Source organism: Staurois parvus, unplaced genomic scaffold (genome assembly GCF_062004578.1).
Source record: "Staurois parvus isolate SC_StPar_1 unplaced genomic scaffold, SC_StPar_1.0 ptg000143l, whole genome shotgun sequence".
In the NCBI taxonomy this organism is placed as follows: domain Eukaryota; kingdom Metazoa; phylum Chordata; class Amphibia; order Anura; family Ranidae; genus Staurois; species Staurois parvus.
Genome location: NW_028317939.1, coordinates 1,883,835 through 1,910,751, shown reverse-complemented (window position 1 = coordinate 1,910,751; position 26,917 = coordinate 1,883,835). Strand labels below are relative to the sequence as shown.

At 44.9% G+C, this 26,917-nt stretch overlaps 1 protein-coding gene across 1 annotated transcript in view; it reads left to right on the top strand.

The window, feature by feature from the left end:
- LOC149465135 (vomeronasal type-2 receptor 116-like) overlaps positions 1–21,899 on the top strand; it is a 53,758-nt gene extending 31,859 nt beyond the window's left edge. The window contains exons 4-5 of the mRNA XM_089673611.1: positions 18,297–18,420; positions 21,007–21,899. Of these exons, the coding sequence (XP_089529737.1) occupies positions 18,297–18,420; positions 21,007–21,899 (1,017 nt within the window). The remainder of the gene's footprint in view (positions 1–18,296; positions 18,421–21,006) is intronic.
- Positions 21,900–26,917: the final 5,018 nt, after the last annotated feature.

Below are 26,917 nucleotides of genomic sequence, written 5' to 3'. Positions count from 1 at the left end.
CCTTACACATTAGCTGTGTGTGGGGAACTGTGAGAAATGCTTTTGCAAAATCCAAGTATACCACGTCCACCGCCCACCCTCTGTCAAAGTATACCACGTCCACCGCCACCCTCTGTCCAAGTATACCACATCCACTGCCACCCCTCTGTCCAAGTATACCACATCCACCGCCACCCCTCTGTCCAAGTATACGAGATCCACCGCCACCCCTCTGTCCAAGTTTACCACGTCCACTGCCACCCCTCTGTCCAAGTATACGAGATCCACCGCCACCCCTCTGTCCAAGTTTACCACATCCACAGCCACTTCTCTGTCTAAGTATACCAAGTCCACCGCCACCCTTCTGTCCAAGTATACCACGTCCACAGCCACTCCTCTGTCCAAGTATACCACATCCACAGCCACCCCTCTCTCCAAGTATGCCACATCCACAGCCCCACTCTGTCCAAGTATACCATGTCCACCGCCTCCCCTCTGTCCAAGTATACCATGTCCACAGCCACCCCTCTGTCCAAGTATACCATGTCCACAGCCACCCCTCTGTCCAAGGTTTTGCTCACCCCCTCATAAAAAGCAATCAGATTTGTTGAACAACTTCTGTCTTTCATGAATCCATGCTGTCTGTTGCTTAAAATATTTTTTTCCAGCAAGAACTAATCTATGTGGTCTTTTATTAAACTCTCCAGTATCTTCCCAACTATAGACGTTACACTAACAGGTCTATAATTACTTGGGAAAGATTTTGACCCCTTTTTAAATATTGGCCCCACATTGGCCTTACGCCAATCCAGCGGTACTATGCCAGTCATTAAAGAGTCCCTAAAAATGAGAAACAATGGCTGTGAGATGACAGAGCTGAATTCCTTAAGTCCCCGTGGGTGTATGCCATCCGGTCCAGGGGCTTTATTCACCTTTATTCTGTCTAAATATTTCTGGATCATATCACTTGTGAGCCAATGTGGATCATCTGGAGCTGTGTCAGTACCACACCCATTATGGACAGGAGCCCCACATGCCCCTTTGTATACACAGAGCTGAAGAAGGGATTTCATATATTGGCCTTCTCTTTGTCCCCAGTCACCCCCTCTAGATGGTTCTGTAAAGGGCCTACATGCTCGGACCAGACCTTTCTACTATTCATATATTAGAGAATTTTTGGGGGAAGATTTTTGCAATCTATTGTTCGTTTTCAATTTTTGTGGCTTTAATTTCCTTTTTGCATATTCTTTTATATTCTTTGCAATGTGTAAACGATGATCACGTTCCTTCATTTTTATATTTAATAAAAGCTCTTTTCTTATTATCTATAGCTTTTGTAACTTTGGTCGTAAGCCACATAGGTTTGATTTTTATACTTCTTGCCCATGGGAATATATTTTGCAGTGTGGTCATATACAGTCTCTTTGAAGAACTCCCATTTCTGTGCTGTGTTTATCAATGCCAATTCTCCCCCCTCCCCCAGTCTAAGTTAGAAGAGCAGCTCTCGGCCTTGGAAAATGTGCTCTCTTAAAGTTGAATGTTTTTATTTTTCCCGTATGTGCTTGTTGTTTACAGCTAACAATAAATGAAATCATGTTATGGTCACTGCTACCCAGATGCTCTTTAAAATGAACATTAGTAATAAGGTCTGCATCATTCCTAGTTGGGGCCTTTATGAACTGTAACATAAAATTCTCCTGTAGAAGGTTTATAAATTTTTGCCCTTTAACTGTTCCTGCAGTACCATTACTCCAGTCAATTTCCAGGTAGTTAAAATCTCCCATTAGTATCACTGTCTCAGCCCTTGCAGCCCTTTCCATCTGTGGGTGGAACTGAGTCTCCACCTCCTTATTAACACTGGGAGGCCTATAACAAACTCCAATGGTTATCTTTGTAGTACGCACCCCCATGTGCAGTAACACCCATAATACTTCAGCCTCATCACACTCTCCATCAACTAGGTCCTCTTTCACACTCACTCTGAGATCACTTCTCACATAGAGACAGACACCACTACCTTTCCTATTTACTTCGTCACTCTCCAAAAGAGAACATAACCAGGAATATGAATGGCCCAGTCATGTGAAGAATGAAGCCAAGATTCAGCAATACCAATTCAATCATAGTTCTCTTCATGCACCAAACCTTCCAACTCACCTATTTTGCTTGACAGACTTCTGGCATTGGGGAACAAACACTTTAATGCAATGACACCTTGCGTACACGTATTTTGCATTTTTTTTTCATATAAATGCTACCAATTCCACTGGTTGTTTGTAACATAAGAACCTTCTTATCACTTGCCAAAGCCTTCCCCCCATCTTTCCCCATTCCTCCCACCAATAGGGTCTGACCCCTGTCTTATCTTTCTACCCCATTATAATCTAATTCTCCCTCCCCCTCAATCCTAGTTTAAATACTCCCCCAGCCTTCCCATAAACCTCTCCACCAGCACAGCAGACCCCCTTCATTGTTCCCTTACTCTAGTCTCTCAAATACCTGTGTGGGTTATTCCCAGGCCCAGAATTGACCACCAGGTGAATCTTTGTATTCTCCTCATTGGTTGACCTATGAAGACTAATATTCTCATTTTTATTTTTGTCTCTTTTGCACTACCCTTCTCCTCCGTTCTTATCTTCCTACAATGTGACACTGTCACTTCTTTCCCTCTTTTTGGGCAGCTACTCTTTCTCCCTGTAACGTACCTGTGACCAGGGGCAGGCTGACCATTTAAAAACTCGGGCACTGCCCGAGGGCCCAGGGTCAGTAGGGGGCCGCATGAGATGCCCCTGGTACCTTTTTCATAGGCTTTTTTGAGTTTGGGCAAGGACACAGGGGCCCCATGATCCCCTATTGCCTAGGGGCCCCATGAGTTGTCAGTCCGCCCCTGCCTGTGACATGATGTAACGTGCATGTGACATAAATATACAGATTTGAGTAGATAAGATGTGATCAGTAGCAATATGTAATCGTAACTGTGACGGAAGCGTAGGCAGGACAGAACACACAGAGTAGATGGCAAACGCACAAAGCTTTATTGAGGCAAACAGATGACAGTCACTGAATAGGGGGAGTTCGCAGGGAGGGTGAATACGCCAGTACAGGGCGACACAGAAGGACCAACACACTTAAAGTCCAACACCGAGAGCCAAGGGAGAGTCTCTGTAGCAAGTAATCCAACAGGGGGGTGGTGTGAGTCTCTGTAGCAATTGTAATCCAACAGGGGGGTGGTATGGGTTCAGCACAGGAACAGTTCAAGTGAAGCAGGGAGTGAGCATGTACTCACAGATCTCTGGTGGCTAGCAGGCAGTCTTCCCCAGCTCTGGGAGAAGGGATGTCCTAGGCAGCCTTCGGTCTCTGCCGGATGATCATATCCCCTTATGTATTATACATGGAGATCATATCCCCCCTTATGTGTTATACATGGAGATTATATCTCCCCTTATGTATTATACATGGAGATCATACCCCCCTTATGTATTATACATGGAGATCATATCCCCTTATGTATTATACATGATGATCATATCCCTCTTATGTATTATACATGGAGATCATATCCCCCCCTTATGTGTTATACATGGAGATTATATCTCCCCTTATGTATTATACATGGAGATCATATCCCCCCTTATGTATTATACATGGAGATCATATCCCCCTTATGTATTATACATGGAGATCATATCCCTCTTATGTATTATACATGGAGATCATATCCCCCCCTTATGTGTTATACATGGAGATTATATCTCCCCTTATGTATTATACATGGAGATCATACCCCCTTTATGTATTGTACATGGTGATCATATCCCGCCTTATGTATTAAACATGGAGATTATATCCCCCTTATGTATTATACATGGAGATCATATCCCCCTAATGTATTATACATGGAGATCATATCCCCCTTATGTATTATGCATGGTGATCATATCCCCCCTTATGTATTATACATGGAGATCATATCCCCCCTTATGTATTATACATGGAGCTCATATCCCCCCTTATGTATTATACATGGAGATCATATCCCCCTTTATGTATTGTACATGGTGATCATATCCCCCCTTATGTATTATATATGGTGATCATATCCCCCCCTTATGTATTATACATGGAGATCATATCCCCCCTTATGTATTATACATGGAGATCATATCCCCCTTATGTATTATACATGGAGATCACATCCCCCCCTTATGTATTATACATGGTGATCATATCCCCCTTATGTATTATACATGGAGATCATATCCCCCCCTTATGTATTATACATGGAGATCATATCCCCCCTTCTGTATTATACATGGAGATCATATCCCCCCTTATGTATTATACATGGGGATCATATCCCCTTTATGTATTATACATGGAGATCATACCCCCCTTATGTATTATATATGGAGATCATATCCCCCCTTATGTATTATACATGGAGATCATATCCCCCCTTATGTATTATACATGGTGATCATATCCCCCCTTATGTATTATACATGGAGATCATATCCCCACTGATGTATTATACATGGAGATCATATCCCCCTTATGTATTATACATGGAGATCATATCCCCCCTTATGTATTATACATGGAGATCATATCCCCCCTTATGTATTATACATGGTGATCATATCCCCCTTATGTATTATACATGGAGATCATATCCCCCCTTATGTATTATACATGGAGATCATATCCCCCTTATGTATTATACATGGAGATCATACCCCCTTATGTATTATATATGGAGATCATATCCCCCCTTATGTATTATACATGGAGATCATATCCCCCTTATGTATTATACATGGAGATCATATACCCCCTTATGTATTATACATGGAGATCATATCCCCCCCTTATGTATTATACATGGAGATCATATCCCCCCCTTATGTATTATACATGGAGATCATATCCCCCTTATGTATTATACATGGAGATCATATCCCCCCTTATGTATTATACATGGAGATCATATCCCCCCTTATGTATTATACATGGAGATCATATCCCCCTTATGTATTATACATGGAGATCATATCCCCCCTTATGTATTATACATGGAGATCATATCCCCCTTATGTATTATACATGGAGATCATATCCCCCTTATGTATTATACATGAAGATCATATCCCCCCTTATGTATTATACATGGTGATCATATCCCCCCTTATGTATTATACATGGAGATCATATCCCCCCTTATGTATTATACATGGAGATCATATCCCCCCTTATGTATTATACATGGAGATCATATCCCCCTTATGTATTATACATGGAGATCATATCCCCCTTATGTATTATACATGAAGATCATATCCCCCCTTATGTATTATACATGGTGATCATATCCCCCCTTATGTATTATACATGGAGATCATATCCCCCCTTATGTATTATACATGGAGATCATATCCCCCCTTATGTATTATACATGGAGATCATATCCCCCTTATGTATTATACATGGAGATCATATCCCCCCTTATGTATTATACATGGAGATCATATCCCCCTTATGTATTATACATGGAGATCATATCCCCCTTATGTATTATACATGGAGATCATATCCCCCTTATGTATTATACATGGAAATCATATCCCCCTTATGTATTATACATGGTGATCATATCCCCCCTTATGTATTTATACATGGAGATCATATCCCCCTTATGTATTATACATGGAGATCATATCCCCTGTGACGGAGCGTAGGCAGGACCGAACACACAGAGTAGATGGCAAATGCACAAAGCTTTATTGAGGCAAACAGATGACAGTCACCGAATAGGGAAGTTCACAGGGAGGGTGAATACGCCAGTCCAGGGCGAGATGGAAGGACCAACACACTTAAAGTCCAACACCGAGAGCCAAGGGAGAGTCTATGTAGCAAGTAATCCAACAGGGGGTTTGGTGTGAGGTCAGCACAAGAAGAGTTCAAGTGAAGCAGGCAGAGAGCATGCTTCCTTCCACTAGTGCATGCTGTGCGCCACACCGATGTATGAAAACCATATTTGTGGATTACGTAGAAGGTCAGGAAAATGCAGGAAATGGTTAGATGGCGCTGGAGTGCGACAGTTGAACAGTATTTGGTACTTTCGCGATCAGACTGATGCGCTGGTGTCGGAAATCCAATCCCCAACTTGGTGTTTCAAGCCAGTCTTGGCCCAATTGAACTTGGGCAAGTCAGTACCCAGAACATCCTGTGGGTGGGTGCAGGAACACCCCCAGGGTCCACTGGCCGAAGACTAATGTCCCTCCTACGTCTATATCCCCATAAATGGAGTACCCGGACATTGGAACATGGCGATTCGTATGGAGCTGGTTGATCGATTGCTGTCTTTTCTGACTTGCTCCAGTCGCAGGGTAAATCCTGGTAAAGTTTTATTCTGTCTTTTATTCCCTTTTTATTTTATAGTGAATAGTCATTTGTGTGTCTTCTTGTATTTCTGTAACTTTTTATATTTTGTACATATTTTATGCACTGCCCACTTCGGGAAATTAAATCTTAAAATTAATTTTTGACTTCTGGGTATTTAAGCACATGCTCGTATCTCCGGAGAGATTAGATTGGAGAGATTAGATTGGATTAGATTGTATCGTATTTTAGTGCCTTTAAATGCTCGGTCAAGCTCATTGCCAATCTGTATGCAATTGCACTGTGTGTGGGCAGATTGCATGCAGATTGTAAAAGGTAACAGATCGGCCAGACGGAGATCTGTGTGTGTGGGGTGTCCCAGCAGACCGTTCTGCGGATAAACTGTTGGGTGGTGGCAGGCTTCCTTTTGTGGTGTGTCTGGTGTGGGGGGGTGTGGAAAGTGGAAGAGTGATTAACACCGGGGTTAAAGCTGTAGGATAGCTGGAAATTTTTTTATTAAAAGGTCTTGCCACCAGCAACAAAAAAACATTTTCTTACAAAAATATAAAGTTGATATATACAAATAAATAAATACAAAATACCATACGAATGGTCTAAACAAAGATCAACTAAATACAGTAATAATTCACAAAGCATAATCAAAAAATATAACATAAATCGATATACGCCTTTATGGCAAAAAATAGGAAAGCATAATATAAAAATGTCAGGGCCTTTATGGACTATATCACAGCACTGGCCTGTATGGGAGTCTTCCGCTATGTGGATAAGTTTTCACAAGAAAAAAAAAAAATCCCAAAGGTCCTTTTGGCCCATAAGGTAGGGGCGGTGCCATTATGGCCCATATTACTCATGACGAGGTATTTGGCCTGTCTGAGATTCGGGGAGGAAAAATCTTAACAGCAGCTTATTCAGTCTATCAGGCTTTGACAAAGGGCCTTTCGGCCTGTCAGACAAAAAAGAGGCCTTTATGCCTCATCCACCTATACACATACTTAGGCCCTTTTGGAAATATCATAAATGTATTTAACACACAAAACAAAAAATGCAGAACAAAGGCTGAGAAACGCAGGTCTTCAAATGTACGTAGCCTCTCTTCAAAAATTCTTCATCCAAAATCTAAGGGAGTGGAACACTCAGAGAAAAAAAAAAGAACAGCATCCTCACCCAGAGATCAACAGACCACGGCTACAGACCTGATATTCCTCCACGACTCTATCCAGGCCCTTCGCCACAGTCTATCTTTCTCAAGACCCCGAATTTTCCCAACCTCACCAAGAATGTCATATACAACCACCGAGACAGGAAGGATTTTCTGCCGAATGGAAACCTGACACCGTGCATTCCAAGTGAAATATCGAACCACTAGACAAACTAGAAAAAGAGTGTCAAAATTAAAATCCACGTGTCTTTCAAATGTCCCATATACCCACTCTGCATAAGACATGCAGTGCAGGAAGGGGATGTCTAGAGCCCTCCCCACCTCTTTGTACACCTCTATATTGAAAGGGCACTGAAGCAAGAAGTGGTCCATAGTCTCCACTTCACCCCCACACTCCGTCCTCGGACAACCACGGTTGTCCAGAGAACGGCACTTCAATTTCCCCTCACATATAGCCTGCCATGGAACGCGAGCCAGGCCTGGTCCCTAAATTGTAAGGGAATCCTTTCCGTATTTATCAATCTTAAGCCCTCCCACAGACTATGGCCTGGGCAATCCTTCAAGGCCAGCGGTGCATGAAAAGCAGTGGCCACGACCAGATCTGACCTTCTCCGCCATCACTCACCACCGCCTAAGTATTTTCAAGCTCAGGGCAACATAAGCCGGGAGCTTACCGTGCTTGACTCTCAGGCTTCTCACTGGCCCGCCACTCTCCCAACAGCTCAGAAAGGGTTTAAACCAAGCCCAAAACAAACCTACCCATGCAGGCGGCTTCTCTTTCAGCATATTACCAAAATTATGTTTTACAAACATAACAGAGAAGAAAACGATCGGGTTTACCATCCCTAGGCCACCCTCCCTCCTGAACCGGTAGGTCACATTCCGCTTCACTAGGTTCAGTCTGCTTCCCCATAATAGCTGGAAGAAACAGCTGTAGACCCTAGTATAGAGAGACTCTGACAAGAGACAAACGTAACTGACGTACAAAAAGACTGGAATCAGGTAAGTCCTGATCAGATCGACCCTTTCCCTTAAGGAGAGTCGCCACCCCTTCCAGCATCTCACTTTAACCTCAGCATCAGACAACCTGGATTCCCAATTCGATTTACCATAATCATCAGGGCCAAATGTGATGCCTAACACTTTGATCTTTCGCTGGGGCTCCGGGAAGGTATCCGGAAGCGAGAAGTTCTCACCTTCCCTACCCATCCAGAAAACTTTTCTCATGATTGATCTTGAAGCCTGATGCCTCCGCATACTTTTCCATCTCTGAGACCACCTCCTGCGCCTCTTCAGTCCCAGAGATGAAAACAGACACATCATCGGCATAGGCCACGACTCTCAAAGGCGGCTCACCAGTAGCACCCACTGGCACCCCACCCAAAGCCCCACCATCTAGCCTCCTGATGAAGGGGTCAATGGCAAAGTCATAGAGCAAGGGACTCAGCGGACACCCCTGGCGCACCCTAGAGCCAACCTCCAAGGGTCGCCCAAGCATTGAAGCTCTCCGCCCCTCTGTACAATGTTTTCAACCAGCCAATAAACCTCCCTTCCAGGCCATACCGGTCAAGGAGATGCCAGAGGTACTTATGATCTACTCGATCAAAGGCCTTGGCCTGATCCAGTGCCAGCAAATACTTCCCACTGCCATCAGCCCTGCATCGCTCCAGAACCTCCCGGACAGGTAACACCGCTGTGAACGTACTTCTGCCCTGAACCGAGCAGTGCTGACGCTGCAAAAGTAACCCGTCTGCCACTGACGACAAGTGCCAGAAAAGGATCTTGGCCAGAATCTTCCTATCGACATTGAGAAGGATGATGGGGCGCCAATTCTCAATTATCGAGGGGTCCTTACCCTTTGACAGCAATATCACAGCCGATTTCCTCATGGAGGGAGGGAGTGAACCCTCATCCAGACAGCTATTAAAGACCTCCGCAAGGCGAGGTGCCAATCTGGACTTAAAAATCTGAAAGAATTCTGCTGTCAAGCCGTCTGGCCCAGGCGTCTTCTTGATGGCCAGACTATCTATGGCTTTGACTACCTCTTCAACTGTGATCTCACCTGTCAAACTTGTGGGCGGAATGTTGTTTTCCAGACCTGGCGTAGACTCCAAAAAGCTTGACATCCTTGCCTGGTTGAGGTGCTTCTCCCCCAAGAGATCTTCAAAGAATGCCCTTGAGACCTCCAAGATCCCTGCCCTGGATTTTGTTAGAGATCCCATACTATCTCTCAGACCGGTGACCGTTTTAATCGCTATACCTTGCTTGCAGTTCTGGTAAGGGTCAGGCGAATGGTATTTCCCATAATCCCTCTCCAGAACCAAAGAGGCATGCCGGTCATACAGATACTTCTTCAGGAGAAGCTTAATCTCTGAGATTGCCCCCGAATCTCCACCCTCAGAGACAAGGCGATCAAGCCTCCTCCGCAGCTGTTGGTAGGCAACATACTTATCAAATTGTTTTTTTTTACCTAGGGCCTTGAAAAACCTGCCAATCCACACTTTGGTAAGCTCCCACCACTCCGACTTACTGCTGCAGAAATCCAGGATGGTCTCCTGAGCTTGAAAAAAATCCTCAAAGGATTGTCTCACCTCCTCATCGTCCAGCAGAGTTGAATTCAATCTCCAGAAATTCCTCCCCTTTGGTGGCGTATCTGAAACATTCAAAGACACAGTCAGCAAAAGGTGGTCGGAAAACTCCACCACCTGACACACAGGTGCCGAGAAGGCGGAGTCCCCCTTTAAAAAAAAACTATCTATTCTACTCTCACTTCTACCTCGCCTAAAAGTGAATCCCGTGCTTTCCGGGCTGCGCTTAATTAAGGCATCCTCCAGACCTGCTTCCCTAACTATTGCATTTAAAAAAACGCTGTCATACTCCAGCCTGTCATTGGAGCCCTTCCTGTCCTTAAGCCTAGTGACAGTATTAAAGTCTCCTCCAAAGACAACTTGCCGGGATGTAAAAAGGAAAGGCTTAAGCCTTGTAAAGAGGCATTTCCTACCCCACGTAGACTGGGGACCGTAGATGTTAATGAGCCTTAGCTCTTGCCCCTTCACAAGGATGTCCAAGACCATACATCTTCCAATCTCCACCTCAATGACCCGCCGACACATTACCATGCCGGAAAAAAGTACTGCAACTCCGCTGTAAGGTTCGGCCGCAAGAGACCAGAAGGAAGGACCACACCTCCACTCCCTCTTCGCCAGATGGACATCAGCCAGACTGCTGAGCCTGGTCTCTTGCAAAAACAAAACATCAGCACAAATACTGCTGAGCAAAAATAAGGCCGCACTTCTAGCACCTACAGACTTTATGCTGGCAACATTAATGGTTGCCACATTTATCGGAGCGGGAACTGCCATCAAGGTAATTGAGATGGTCGTTTCTTAGCCTTTGTCTTCCTCTGCTTTGCAGAGGACCTGACTTTCTTTTGGGTTCCCTTTCCAACCCCATCATCCATAGGGGAGAGGGTACCTCCAGAATCCCCTTCCTCCCCGGAGAGGACCTCAAACTTGTTGCCAGATACAATCTCTACTTCCAAAGAGGAAACAGACGATGCAGGGGACAACCCTACCCTGCTCCATCCCTTCCCAACCACAGACCACCCCTCTCCCTTGGTCACTTTACTTAACCCACCTTCCTTAGGGACAGATACCAATCCTGCCTCCTTGCCAACCACCTCAGATGCCACCACATCCCCACCAGATTTTCGGCGGCGCCGTGGGAGAAGTACGGGGGGAAGCATCACCGAAGGCGCTCCAGATGCCTTCTTGGCTCCAACGCCTCGGTTTTTCCTAACAGGGGGGATAGGAACACTGGGGGCAGGGGTAGACAACACTGGGAAAGATATTTGGGGGGACACAGAGACAGTGGGAGACTCTCCAGAGGGAGAGAGTACAGACACATTAGGGGCCACAACAGGCATCGACAGCACCAAAGAACCCTCGGTGTCAGATTTGTCTGAGGAAGGGGGGAGGGGGGGTGGCTCCTCACCCCTCTCCTCAGCATCCATCCGGTCCAGCTCCCCCATGAGCCCGGACAAATTGTGGAGTGCCTCTGGGCACTTACTGTATGAGTGCCCCAGCTGTTGGCAAAGATTACACCTTATTAAATGACACTCTCTGGCTGTATGCCCCACCCCCTGACACAGAGAACATTTCAGGATTTCACATGTCGCTGCAAAATGCCCCTTGTTTCCACACCGGTGGCAGACTTTAGGCTGGCCGGCGTAAAAAATGGTCAGCCTGTCTTCCCAGGAATGCTGAAGTGGGCACATGCTTGATCTTATTATCCTCCGTATGTAGTCTAACTGTTGCTGCCCACCCACCTGTCCATGTCCCCCCACCTGTCCATATCCCCCCACCTGTCCATATCCCCCCATCATCTGTAATCTTCCTTATGGGGGACAAAACATCCCCATATTTCCCCAACCAGATAGTAATGTCAGCTGCCGGGATGGTTTCATTCCTCACCAAGATGGTTATATTCTTGGTTAACGACTGACGCGACACCACTTTAGGTACTAGCCCCTCCCACCTTGGGGTCCCTTTACACTGGTTCTCAAACTTTATCCAGAATGTTTCTAGACCTTCCGGCCTCTGAAAAGAAATGTCATATTCGCCGGACCCCAATGGGGCTATGAAGGCAAATATGTCATGAGCCCTAAAGCCCATCTCAATGATGCGATCCACCACTTCCCTTCTGATTGGGGGCGGGGCTTTCCCTTCCCATCTTATCTGCACAACGTTCCTTCTTTGTGCCGCAGGCCCCCCCATGCTTACTACAGGCGGATACACCGCAGCCTGCCCCCTTCTTAGGGCAGCAGAATAATCCAGTACAGGGGGGGGAGAGGAGGCAGACACCCCCTTCACAACACTTGACATAGAAGGAGCATTACCCATGGGAGCAATACTCTGCACAGCACTTGACACATTACCCGTGGGAGCAATACTCTGCACAGCAGCAGATACCTCCCCCACTGGAGCAATACTCTGCACAGCAGCAGATACCTCCCCCACTGGAGCAATACTCTGCACAGCAGCTGATACATTACCCATGGGAGCAATACTCTGCACAACAGCTGACACCTCCGTCACTGGAGCAATGTTCTGCACAGCAACTGACACCTCCCCCACTGGAGCAATACTCTGCACATAAGATAACACATTACCCGTGGGAGCAATACTCTGCACAGCAGCTGATACATTACCCGTGGGAGCAATACTCTGCACAGCAGCTGACACATTACCTGTGGGAGCAATACTCTGCACAGCAGCTGACACCTCCCCCACTGGAGCAATACTCTGCACAGCAGCTGACACCTCCCCCACTGGAGCAATACTCTGCACAGCAGCTGACACCTCCCCCACTGGAGCAATACTCTGGTCAGCAGCTGACACCTCCCCCTCAGAAGCAATACTCTGCACAGCAACCTGCTCCCCTGCAAAATTACTCACCCTCCCACTCTGCAGGTTTCCTGCTGTCTTCCCTGCCACTTCATCCCCCCGCCCCTTTGGCAGCAGCTCACTGGAGATTCGTTCCAGCCGCACATACACAGCCTTCTCCCTCCCCCGCTGCTTCACCGGCTTCTGCTGACTACACCCCTCATCACCTGACTCCTCGGATGTGAAGGCAAATTGCCGGCCATGTAGCGGAGACTCCAACTCCGTTATGAAGCCTAGCCCCGCCGCACCATCACCGGGAGTCTCCTGTGACCTCCACTCCAGTTGCGCCTGCTGATGGGCAGGGTTAGTTCCTGGCATCTGCTCCACTCCGGCCTCCAGAACCACCTCCACCACCATTGGCTGGGGAAAGCCCATCCGACGTCACTGGTGCTCTGGCCGGCTCTGATAGGTCCGCAGACGAGACTTCCTCCATAGGTCTCACCTCTGCCATCGATCGTTTCCTGGCTTGTCTGAAGTGCTCCTCATTGGAGAATTTCTCCATCAGGATCCCGCTGGCTTGCTTCAGGGATGACACGAGGTTGGCCTGCCGACGGACAGCCTGCTCCATGGCGTCCATCTTGGGCCTCATCAGCTGCCTCTTGGTGCTCCACACCCGCTCATACCCGGATCTTTTCTTTTTCAGATCCAGCCGCATCTTATTCAGCCTCTCCTCTTCCTTCTTGATTCTGGCCACATGAGCCGTCACTCGCCCACGATATGTAGCGTAGCTTTCCCCCTCTTTAGGGGCACTTCCCAGGTCCTCCACTTCCATGGGACCGGTACTAGGCTCACCCTGAGGGAGGTCCCCCGCCCAGATCATGGCCGGGCTCGGCCATCCAGCCTTGGGCCTTACAGTAAAATAAAAGCCCAGGCTTCAAGTTTGGCCTAAATTGCCTGCAGAGACACAAACTCTGCACCTCCAGCAGTCTGTGCAGCAGCCACACCTACTTCCTCCTAACGAGGCCCAGCTGTAGGATAGCTGGAGGGACTCTAGAAGGGTGTGTAATTGCTAAACTGGTCCTCAACTCTAATCAGTGCACCAGATTGTATGTAAGATTTGTATCTGCCAGTGTGTGGTTGACCAGCTGGATTGGAGTGGAGTCTCCCTCTGGTGGTGGCCAAATGGTAGAGCGGGCTGTGTAAGTATATCACAGCTGATCTTATGAAAGGTTTTATATATTCAAAGTTAAGTCCACTTTATTCCCTCTTACCGCAAGTCACGGACGCACGTGCGCACCTCGGTTAGCTAGTCGCTGTGGGCGTGGCGTGTGGGGGACCCATGACACTTCCTCTTTCTCCTTTTTTCTCACTTTTTTCCTCCTGGGGAGAGGTCAATGGTTGAGTGCACCATCCCAGTTGAGCATACTGTTCACTATTTTCCATGGCCACATTAAATGTGATTACTCTCAATGCACAGAGACTAAACTCTCCCAGTAAATGTGTAAAGGCCTTCAAATCTTTCATCTAAACCTTACGTTGTCTGCGTACAGGAGATGCGTTTCACAAAACGTCACACCTCAAAACTCTACAGGAGCTCCTACCTACTTACATTTTTACTGCCTCTGCTGACTCCAAGCGTAGAGGTGTCCTAATAGCATTTCATTGTATTACCCCTCTTACCCCCTCGACAGAGATTGCAGACCCTGAAGGATCATTTATTATTTCACCAGGACATCTCTTTGACACTAAAATTACTGTGAATCTCATAATATGCTCCAAATAAAAGTCTGATCTCTTTCCTCTCCCACCTCCTGCAACTAGTGGAACCACATGAGAAAGATACCCTATTAGTATGCTGAGATTCCAATCTGGTCCCTTATCCTTTCCTGGAAAAAATCCCGGTTCCTGTCTCAGATAGTTCCAACAGATTGTCATTCTGACAACTTCTCAACCAGCACTCACTTCTAGATTCCTGGCATGAGTTTAATCCTTCCAGATACCAATATATCTACAGTATTACTCTCACTCACACGAAACATTCTCCTGAATTGACCACATCTTATTATCTGTCAGAACCTACCCATCACACTTTCCTCCGTGATCCTCCCTTACACATTGACAACCCAATCCCATGAAGCTTTTCATTTTAACCACACTTCTTTCAACTGGCAGACCTTAGACAAAACCAGACTTGAACTAGATATTTTCTTGACTGAGTCCGCAGAGAAGGCACTACACAGATCTTGCCACAAGCCAACAAGCCAGATACTTTCCTAGCACTGACCCTCCTTAAATCTAACTGCCCGCCTAAACCTATTATACAGAAAATCTCTAAAAATTCCTATTCTAGCAACCCCTCAAAGGTTCTGCATGAATTTCATAGCCAACTAGCCACTCTCTATGCCTCCAACGGTACCTTTGATTACTCTTCCGACCCTCTTTCTCTCCCAACGTGAGAAACTGGAGAAACCAATCACAGATTTAAAGGTTCCTAGAGGCCATTAAAATTTGTAAATCTAACAAATGCCTGGGCCAGATGGCTTCTCAGTTACCCATTATAAAAAATGTCTGACTTATTAGCTCTCTACTGATGAAGGCTTTTAATTTCCCTTTAGATGCTCACTCCTTCCGCCCAGAAACGCTTACTGCACTAATTTCCATGATCCCTAAACCACATTCTGATGATACCTCATGTGCCAGTTTCAGACCTCTCTCTCTCCTCAATCTTGATGTTAAGCTCCTAGCTAAGATGCTAGCCACATAGTCCATAAAGACCAGATGGATTTTATACCACTCCATTAAGCTGGAGACAACTTTCGTAAAAAAAAAAACTTTTGATATTGTCTCATGGCCTTACCTCCATGCCCTATGTCCTTAAACATTGGTGTTTTGGTCCCCATTTCCTTAATTGGACCTTTTCTCTCTACATGCACCCTAAATAATTAATAAAATTTGAAGGTTGTAAGTCAGACATCTTTAATATCTGTAGAGGAACCAGACAGGGCTGTCCACTATCTCCTCTCCTTATTTCACTTTGGCTGTTGAGCCTTGACTCAGCTAATTCACGAAAAATCCTAATATCAAGGGTCTGGAATTGGGAGGCCATCATCACAAACTGTGTTTATTTGCTAATGATGTCCTTCTCTTTATGACCTCACCCTTAATCTCCACTTCCAACCTTCTTAAACTCTTGGACCATTTTGCAGCAATCTCTGGCCTGAAACGTAATCCTCATGCTCTTAACCTAACCCTACCGCCTTCTCTCTTACAACAAATGCAGGAAGTCTTGCCATTTACTTGGTTGACAAAATCTATCCCTTATCTTGGCATACAGCTTCCTGCTAACTCAGATGACCTGTACTCCTTGAACTATCCTCCTATGTTATCTCACCTCACAACCCTCATGAACTCCTGGTCTACGGTTCCTCTAGCATGGCTAGATTGTATTATCATTGTCAAAATGACCATTCTTCCAAAGATTTTATACCTCTTTCAAGTTCTTCCTATTCCCGTTCCAACACATTTCCTCAGGATCCTGCAATGTTGAATCCTGATCTTTGTGTGGAATAAGACTAGACCCCATGTACCTAAAACTATTATTTTCACTCCTAAACTTAAGGATGGCCTTGGCCTTTTTTATTTCACTAAGTACTATCAGGCAGCACATCTAGTCCTACTGCCCAAATGCCTACCACTGTTGAAACTCTACTCTGGGTAGTTTGGCAATCTGTAGGTTGGGACCCACTCTCGGTTGCCAACCTACACTGGCTCCACCATTCTGATCACAGAAACCTCTCTAACCAAGTTATGCGGCACTTTATGACCCTCTGGGATAGATTGAAGTTCAAATATAACCTCCAATCACCTCACAATTCATTGCTATCCTTTCTATGCAACGCTGCCATCTAGCCAGCCTGGACCTCACCCACCTCTTTTCAGGTCTGTTCCTCTGCCTGCCTCTTCCTGGTCCGTGACCTCTTTTGAGGCCTGTTTTCATTCATGCCCACAACCTCATGACCCCTACTTCCTTTAAATCCTTTCCTGCCTTGTGCGAAACTTCTGATCTTCCCACTACTGACATCTTTAGATACCTCCAGATTTAATACTTTTTCATCCCTCTTAACAATCTGACCCATCCTTCCCCCCACTTAACCAGCTTTGAACATACCTGTAGGCGAGACCCCCATGCCCGAGGCCTCATCTCTGCCCTTTATGCCTGACTACTGTGTTGTTTGTCCAACACCTTTTATATATCACCAAATGGAAGAGAGATTTTGGACTTCAGTTGGAGCCAGAAGACCTGCCCACAATTTGGTCTGCCACTAAATCCTCATCTCAAATCAAGATCGCCATGGAAATCAACTGTAAAGTCCGCTTTAGATGGTACCTAGTGCCTGCCAGTTCTTTTTTCAATGGCCACACCATACCAGGTAGCCACCATCATATCTGGTGATAATGCCCGATAGTCCATTCTTTCTGTACTGAAATTTTTCATACACTATCCATGCTTTTTGATACTCAATAGTCAATCCAGCAATAACTCTACTCAATATAAAAAACCCTGACCTCACCTTCCAACAATTCAAGCTTCTCCTGCAGGTCACAACTGCAACCAAGCAGACAATCACTAAATCCTAGATGTACTATTCCAGTTCATTGTGGTCAGCAGTTGCTGAATGGTCTTCAGCTTGTGCCTGTATTCCTGAGACTTGATCCATTGATCCTGCTTACCTGTGTATGGCCCGGCTATCTCCTAGACTTTGCTGTTGCTCCTGTATTAACTTTGTTCCTCTCCTCCTTCTGACCTCGGCCTGTTTACTGGACTTGTCTTTGCCCGCTGATTGTGTGCTGCGCTGCTCAGCTGATACCGACCTTGGCCTGCCTCCTGGACTCGCTCTGCCTGCTGACTCGGTTCCTTGTTCCCTGGCTGCCGCTGGTCATTGCCTGCATACTGGCTCTGCTACCATCTCCTGCTCTGGTGCCAAGCTGCTTAGATGGCATGAAGGTCACATCCTCAGCCAACAAGCGTACTTTATGTTCCCTATTTCTATGTCCAATAGAATCAATAGAGCTGTGATTGCTTACGCTAATTGTTCCGTTACCATAGCAAATAGAATAGAATAGAGGAGGGGCAACGCTTTTTCATAAAAAGGATCTTTTTCAATTGTAAGGCTGGGAGCAAATTTACTAGAGACAAAGAGCATAGGTAGAGGCTTCAAAGAATGGAGCCCAAACCTGCAGAATTCACCTTGAACCCATGGTAGAGACAAACCCCAACCTCAGTCCTATTTGTAACATTTAGTTTGTATCGCCTCATGAGATAAGATGGACTTTTACAAAATTATAATAATAATAATAATGTCTGATTTCAGGTTCCGGTATCTCGATGCTCAGATCCCTGTTTGCCCGGCAGCAGAAAAAAAATTGGATCTTCCATACATAAATGCTGCTATGAGTGCGTCCCGTGTCCAGAAGGAGAGATATCCAACATTTCCGGTACAGTTTGTTTTTGTTAGTAAGGGATTGTTGGACTCGGCAGAAGTTACCGCTGTAATTAAAGTGTATGTCAGGGAAAAAAAACGCATGAAGTCCATCTCTGCAACGTGTGCAAGTTTCCTCGTGTTTTATCCCTTTAAAGACCCTGACAGTACAGAATGATACCTGTTGATCCTGCCAGAAATGGAGCCAGCGTCTAAGTCCTGCTGTGGGCTGACAACACTCAGGAGTTTGTTGACTGAAATCAAAAGAAATGGTGTCAGCCCTGCCCAACTGTGTTTTGCTACTACTACTACCGCTACTACCAAACTACTGAATCGCTCCCCTCTCATTTTTTCTGAGAGAATCAAAAAGTATTTGTTTGCATGGTATATGTAAAGTGAATCTGTCAAATTCCCACAAGTCTGCAAGAATCAATTCTGGAGATCATATCCCCACTTATGTATTATACATGGAGATCATATCCCCCCTTATGTATTATACATGGAGATCATATCCCCCCCTTATGTATTATACATGGAGATCATATCCCCTCTTATGTATTATACATGGAGATCATATCCCCCCCTTATGTATTATACATGGAGATCATATCCCCCCTTATGTATTATACATGGAGATCATATCCCCCCTTATGTATTATACATGGAGATCATACCCCCTTATGTATTATACATGGAGATCATATCCCCCCTTATGTATTATACATGGAGATCATATCCCCCCTTATGTATTATACATGGAGATCATACCCCCCTTATGTATTATACATGGAGATCATATCCCTCCTTATGTATTATACATGGAGATCATTTCCCCCCCCTTATGTATTATACATGGAGATCATATCCCCCCTTATGTATTATACATGGAGATCATACCCCCTTATGTATTATACATGGAGATCATACCCCCTTATGTATTATACATGGAGATCATATCCCCCTTATGTATTATACATGGAGATCATATCCCCCCTTATGTATTATACATGGAGATCATATCCCCCCTTATGTATTATACATGGAGATCATATCCCCCCTTATGTATTATACATGGAGATCATATCCCCCCCTTATGTATTATACATGGAGATCATATCCCCCCTTATGTATTATACATGGAGATCATATCCCCCCTTATGTATTATACATGGAGATCATATCCCCCTTATGTATTATACATGGAGATCATATCCCCCTTATGTATTATACATGAAGATCATATCCCCCCTTATGTATTATACATGGAGATCATATCCCCCCTTATGTATTATACATGGACATCATATCCCCCCTTATGTATTATACATGGAGATCATATCCCCCCTTATGTATTATACATGGAGATCATATCCCCCCCTTATGTATTATACATGGAGATCATATCCCCCTTATGTATTATACATGGAGATCATATCCCCCCTTATGTATTATACACGGAGATCATATCCCCCCTTATGTATTATACATGGAGATCATATCCCCCCTTATGTATTATACATGGAGATCATATCCCTCTTATGTATTATACATGGAGATCATATCCCCCCTTATGTATTATACATGGAGATCATATCCCCCCTTATGTATTATACATGGAGATCATATCCCCCCTTAATCTCCTCTTCTCAGTAGAGAATACATTCAGTTCCTCTAATCTCTCCTCATAGCTGAGCTCCTCCATGCCTCGTATCAGTTTAGTTGCCCTTCTCTGTATTTTCTCCAGTTCCCCAATGTTCTTTTTGTGAATTGGAGCCCAAAACTGAATTGCATATTCCCGATGAGGTCTTACTAATGATTTGTACCTGGAGGGGGGGGGGGGTGATATCTCTCTCTGGAGTCTATACCTCTCCTAATACAAGAGAGGATTTTGCTCATTTTAGAAAACGCAGGTTGGCATTGCATGACATTATTAAACTTGTGATCTACGAGAACCCCCAGATCCTTCTCCAACATTGACCCCCCCCAGATCCTTCTCCAACATTGACCCCCCCCCAGATTCTTCTCCACCATTGACCCCCCCCCCCCTAGTTGTACCCCCCCAGTATGATGCATATTCTTAGCCCCCAAGTGGAAATCTTTACATTTATCAACATTAAACCTCATTGGCCCCATAGTCCCCCAATTACACAGAGCATTGAGGTCGGCTTGTAAGTTGGAGACATCCTGTAAGGACGTTATTCCCCGGCACAGCTTGGTGTCATCTGCAAAGACTGAAATGGAATCAGTACCTGAAAATGTTATACTGGCCCATTACTGATCACATGCTTGATCTTAATAAGTATCTAAACCAAATATAAGAGAAAGTGCGCCTCAGCCGAGTGCATTATTCCTGTGGGTTTATTGGTTGTATAAAGATCTCTGATGAAGAGGGGTACTCTCGAAATGCGTAAGATGTTGTGGATCCTGGACAGCGCATCTTCTGGCGTTGGGTCCACTTGGGTCTTCACATCCTCAGTGCCACAAGTGTTGATTTCACGCGCCATATACTACTATGTTTGTCAGTATGCTTTTAGCTTGTTATAAAACCAATAATAATGCCCTGACCCCGATGCTCATTGTGTTTGTATTGTTCTTCCTGCAGACAGTGAAAACTGCATAAAATGTGCTGATGAAGAATGGCCAAATAAGAAGAAGGATCGGTGTGTTCCAAGAGTGGTGGAATTTCTCTCCTACACTGATGACACCATTGTTGCCGTATTTTCATCCATCTCCATCCTCTGTTGCATTCTGACTGGTTTAATATTGGGGATATTTATATATTACCGGGACACCCCCATTGTTAAAGCCAATAACCGGAACCTGAGCTACCTTCTCCTGGTCTCCATCATGCTGAGCTTCCTCTGTGTCTTCTTGTTCCTCGGCCATCCAGTAGATGTGACCTGCATGCTGCGTGTCACCTCTTTTGGTGTCATCTTCTCAGTTGCCGTCTCTTCTCTACTTGCCAAAAGTATCATGGTGTGTATTGCCTTTAAGGCCACCAAACCTGGGAGCTCCTGGAGGAAATGGATGGGAACCAAACTGCCCAATTGTATCATTTGTGTCTTCTCACTGGTCCAAGTCATAATCTGTGTCACTTGGTTGTCTATTTCTCCCCCCTTCCAGGATCGAGACACTCACTCTTATCAGGGGAAGATCATCATTCAGTGTAATGAGGGTTCAGTTATCGGCTTCTACTCTGTCCTGGGATATATGGGGCTTCTGGTAGCTGTGAGCTTCATTATCGCTTTTATGGCCAGGACATTACCGGACAGTTTTAATGAGGCCAAGTACATCACCTTCAGCATGCTGGTGTTCTGCAGTGTCTGGATTGCCATGATCCCGGCCTATCTGAGCACCAGAGGGAAATACATGGTGGCTGTGGAGGTCTTTGCTATAATAGCATCAAGTTCTGGACTTCTTGGCTGTATATTCTTCCCAAAATGTTACATAATTCTGTTCAGACCTGACCTGAATACAAAGACAGTTATCCGCTGATATGTATGGAGCAACACTGGGCTACCTGTAGTTATATAATTATCTCTATTATTGGTGATTTTAGTATTTTAGTAGTGAATTGAGAATGAACACTGTTAGATATAAAATCTTACATTTAGAGAAATCACAGCAGCCGGGGTGGGGTACAGCAGGAAGTGGCTGTGGGGAATGAAGTGGTAGGAGGAGTGAGGGAGAATGGCCGTTAGGTGAGGGTGGGGTAGGCTTCCCTGAAGAGATGGGTTTTGAATGAGCGCCTGAATGTGAGGAGGGAAGGCGACAGTCTGATGGATTGGGGCAGTGAGTTCCAGAGGATGGGGGAGGACCTGGAGAAGTCTTGCAGTCGTGCGTGGGAGGAGGAGACCAGGGAGCAGGATAGAAGGAGGTCCTGTGAGGAGCGAAAGGTACGGGTAGGGTGGTATTTGGGAATCAGGTTGGAGAGGTAGTTAGGGGCAGTGTTGTGAACGGCTTTGTAGGTCAGGGTTAGAAGTTTAAATTTGATGCGTTGGGTAACCGGGAGCCAGTGGAGGGAGAGGCAGAGGGGGGTGGCAGAGGTGGAGCGGTTGGTGAGGTGGATGAGTCTAGCCGCTTAGTTCAGGATGGTCTGAAGTGGGGAGACCCTGCACTGGGGTAGGCCGGTGAAAAGAATATTAAACATGTTCTTTTATATGCTGACTGTGATGTCATTGTTTTAGCGTCACAATCACATTAATTATATTGTATGTAGATGTATCCGGCTATATTAATAAATACATTTTGTTGGCATTTTCAAAAATCATTTTTAATGTTAGATAAAGTTGATGAGATCCCGTTCCCAGTTCAGACTTTAAGTTATAAGCTGATAATAATTTCAGGATGTTTTCTTTTATCGGGTCTAATACAAAATCCTTCTCTTTGTATAAATGTCTCTGAAAACTTCGGCCACAAGGGAGGATTGGGCTTCCCCATACAATGCTGCAGAGACAACACTCCTACCCCAGACCTCCCCAGATCCTGATAGGAAAACTTCTAAAGCTAAAAACTTATTCCAGGAGCTCATCGATCAATCAGAGGTTTGATTCTGAAGAAGACATCAAACATCAGAATTACAACAACCAAGGAGCTTCATGTATTTTGCATCAGCTTTTCTCATTCATAAAGACCCCATAAGAGGGATGTCTGCATCTCCAAGATCTTCTATTCAGACATGTCAAAGAAAAACTTAAAAAGATTAAGAAGTAGACCCCCCCCCCCACCCCTCCCCCCGGTCCCTTCCTATAAGTATTCAAATCATACGCACTAAGAACAATGCTGCATAAAAATAATTAAAAAAAATAAATAACCCCCCCAGATATTAGCTATTATTCAGTAATATCCCTCAAATAAATATAATCACTCTTAAACAAAACATAATAAATGTGCAAAAAAAAAAAGTGCCAAACAATGTATGATGAATACGTAGATCTCCAAGGATTTAACATACAAAAACTCATCCCACAATAAAAATGTATGAATAAAGAATGTGCAAAATGATGAAAGTCCCCCACAATGCCAAGTGCAATAAATCCCCCTCCTCAGTGACATGGAAGAAGCTCCCTACTTTGAGTTCTTCAAACAATCTCTCCACAAACCCCCCCCCCAATCCATCATCCACTCACCTTATAAGTCTGACCTCTTCAATGAATAAGTCGGTCATAGAGCGCTTGTTGTACGTAAAACATCAGCCGGGTAACTCGGATCCACAGAGACAAATGAAATCAGCCACACAGGAAACACTTTTCAATAGAGAAGCCCCGCTGCAAAAACATCAGTCCAGCATAAAAGAGATGTCCTATCAGCACAAAATAATAATCAATGTACCCAAAAAGAAAAGCAAACACCAAAATCCCCCCCCCCCCATCCTGAAACAAGAGCCAGAAAAAGGAATCACTGCAGCAAAAAAATACTGATCCTTGCCTGGCAGAGGTGATGGCTACAAGGAACGTCATCTAGGGGAGAGTAGAGGGGGGGCTCTAATTGTAGCTGGCCAGCTAAGACCAGTCCTCGGTTGTTAATATGGTCACATATATGTGTATACCAAACCTGCCAATCACCTCAGTACAGTATATATGGGTATATGTTAAAGCCAAAAGCAGAATCATTGCTGTGATTTATGTCTTTGATTGTTATATGACATTTATATATTCATTGTGTTAGCAGAAGCAGAAAAGGAAAATATGCCTTTAAGAGTTAGTTAAAGGTGAGCCAATCACAGACAGCCTCACACTGTACAGGGCCTTAACCAATCCCAGCCAGTTTCACATTTGTGCCTGTGTAATACTCCCTGCTAGGATTTTCTAGAGACACATGCTCACCAGACAGAGGAGGAAACAGACAGTTCCAATCAGAAAAGCTTTATGGAAGCAGAGAAGGCCAAATAGGTATTTAATGCACATGTGTGTTCCTCTGTTGTTTAGTAAGGCAGGTAGATCTGTATGTAAAACTGTTGTATGTGTTTACTTGTAGTTCCACCGAACTTACGAATCAAGTCACTGTAGAGTAATTAACAAACTTATGAATCCAAACGAATTTATCAATCTATCGAAATATACAGAACAAATTTATTGAATCTATTGAATCTATCGAGATAAGCTATCAAATCAAACCACTGTAATATGAAAGAAATAAGCTACTGTATGATAAATGAAACAATCCATTGTAAGCAGTTATATGAAGAAGATTGAAGTTATTAAAGAAGTTAACTAAAGTATTCGGTGTGCTCTATAAACCTACTGCATCCATAGAGCGGCATTGGAGGAATTACAGAGTAAAGTCAGTCTAATCAAACAAAGAAACAACAATTGCATCATTTTTCTAATGCCACAGCGCACTAGGCACCAAAGGGTGCTGCGCCTGCCACAGTGGAACTATTACCCTCAGAGGTCAAGCAACAGCGCTCCTCAACTTGCACAGTAAAGAGTACACTAGAGGAACAGAGCGCCAGCATATACCGCCACGCGGAGACACCTCAGCGGAACAGTACAGGCCATAGCACGTGCGCATTAGTCAGACTGCAGACGACTCTTAAAGTGGCATAACTGCAAAGGCAAGACAGTCAGAGAAAGAGCGCCAAACCTCCTGCACCCCTAGAGAGAGAAAGAGATGCATGGGGGGAGGGCCAGAGTCCAGAGCTAGAGTGCCCGCACCGCTATCCATCAAGAGACCACGTGTTGCATCCAGAGAGTTCACGCAGAGCATCGTATAGTCACCGCAGAGCATCGCAAGTCACCGCAGAGCATCGCAAGTCACCGCAGAGCATCGCAAGGTCACCACAGAGTATCGCAAGGTCACCACAGAGTATCGCAAGGTCACCACAGAGCATCGCAAGGTCACCGCAGAGCATCGCAAAGTCACCGCAGAGCATCACAAGTCACCGCAGAGCATCGCAAGTCATCGCATCAAGAAAAGTCTCCTTTAAGACTGACGTTTGTTTCTGCAACCCTCAGATCACGGTATCCTGCTTTCCAATTAAGGTCAGAGCTTTCCTTTATTACTCACTTATGCACATAGGTTTCTGCAAGAGACATTTTTGTGCTCAAGAGAATACAGACTTTTAATAAAAGAGAGATAGTTATAGTATATGACTCTGATGTATTTAAAGTGAAAGTCATTTAATGCCTGCGTTTTGGTGCTATTACATGTAAAGTGAAAGTCATTTATTGCCTGTGTTTTGGTGCTATTACATGTAAAGTGAAAGTCATTTATTCTTGCATTTGTTAGTATTGCATTTAAAGTGACAGGTCCTTATTATTCATATTAATTGTTATAGCATTCAGAAATGGCTGAGCCTAGCATTGCCACCCCACTGTTAGCGGATGCAATGATAGATATGGTAGAAGGTGAAGAGCAAGAGAACCTGTCTGAATCTGAAAGGTGCAATGTAACGGTAGTCTCGCCCCAAACAAATATAGCTGAAACAGGTGAACTAAGACGTTCATCACGGGACAGAAAACCGACCCAAAAGGTGCTAGAAAATTTGGAGCAAGAGGCAGCACTAAAAGGAAAAATGTTTGCCCGAATGTATGAGAGATGGAAAGTATACACCATAGACATTCGCAGAAAGCTAAAACAAGAAAGCATAAAGGAGAATTTGAGTGAAATGATAGAGACAGTAGAAGATTCTGAGTCAGAGTTTATGACAGCATATGTCAACTTGCGGTCGTCCTTGACACCCTCCCAGGATATTGTAAGGAACATGGATACATGTACAGCAGTCACTAGGGATTTAGTGAAGCTTATGAGAGAACTATCATCTGCAGCAAAGTATGATGAAGTCAAGTAAAGGGAATGAATGAGCTCTTCATGAAAGACTATGCTAGGTCCTTAGGAGGAACCACAATCTCAAGTGTGACTTCCATCACTAGCAGAAGTGCCAGCCACATAACAGACTTTCTCAAGTACGTCAGCCAAAAGAAAGGAATTAGCTGAACAACTCGCTGCCAAAAGAGCAGAAGTAGAGATGGAATCTGCCATTGAGGCTCAGCGTCTACAGATAGCCGAAATAGAGGCTCAGCGCCAGGAAATGGAAGCTCAGCGTCATAAAATGGATGCTCAGCGTCATAAAATGGAAGCCGAAATGAAAAGTCTGGAAAGGCAGAAGGAAGTTAAGATGGGGCACCATCATTGGTGTCAGTGGGAGGAATAGTGCCCCATCATTGGTATCAGTGGGAGGAATAGTGCCCCATCATTGGTATCAGTGGGAGGAATAGTGCCCCATCATTGGTGTCAGTGGGAGGAATAGTGCCCCATCATTGGTGTCAGTGGGAGGAATAGTGCCCCATCATTGGTATCAGTGGGAGGAATAGTGCCCCATCATTGGTATCAGTGGGAGGAATAGTGCCCCATCATTGGTGTCAGTGGGAGGAATAGTGCCCCATCATTGGTATCAGTGGGAGGAATAGTGCCCCATCATTGGTATCAGTGGGAGGAATAGTGCCCCATCATTGGTATCAGTGGGAGGAATAGTGCCCCATCATTGGTATCAGTGGGAGGAATAGTGCCCC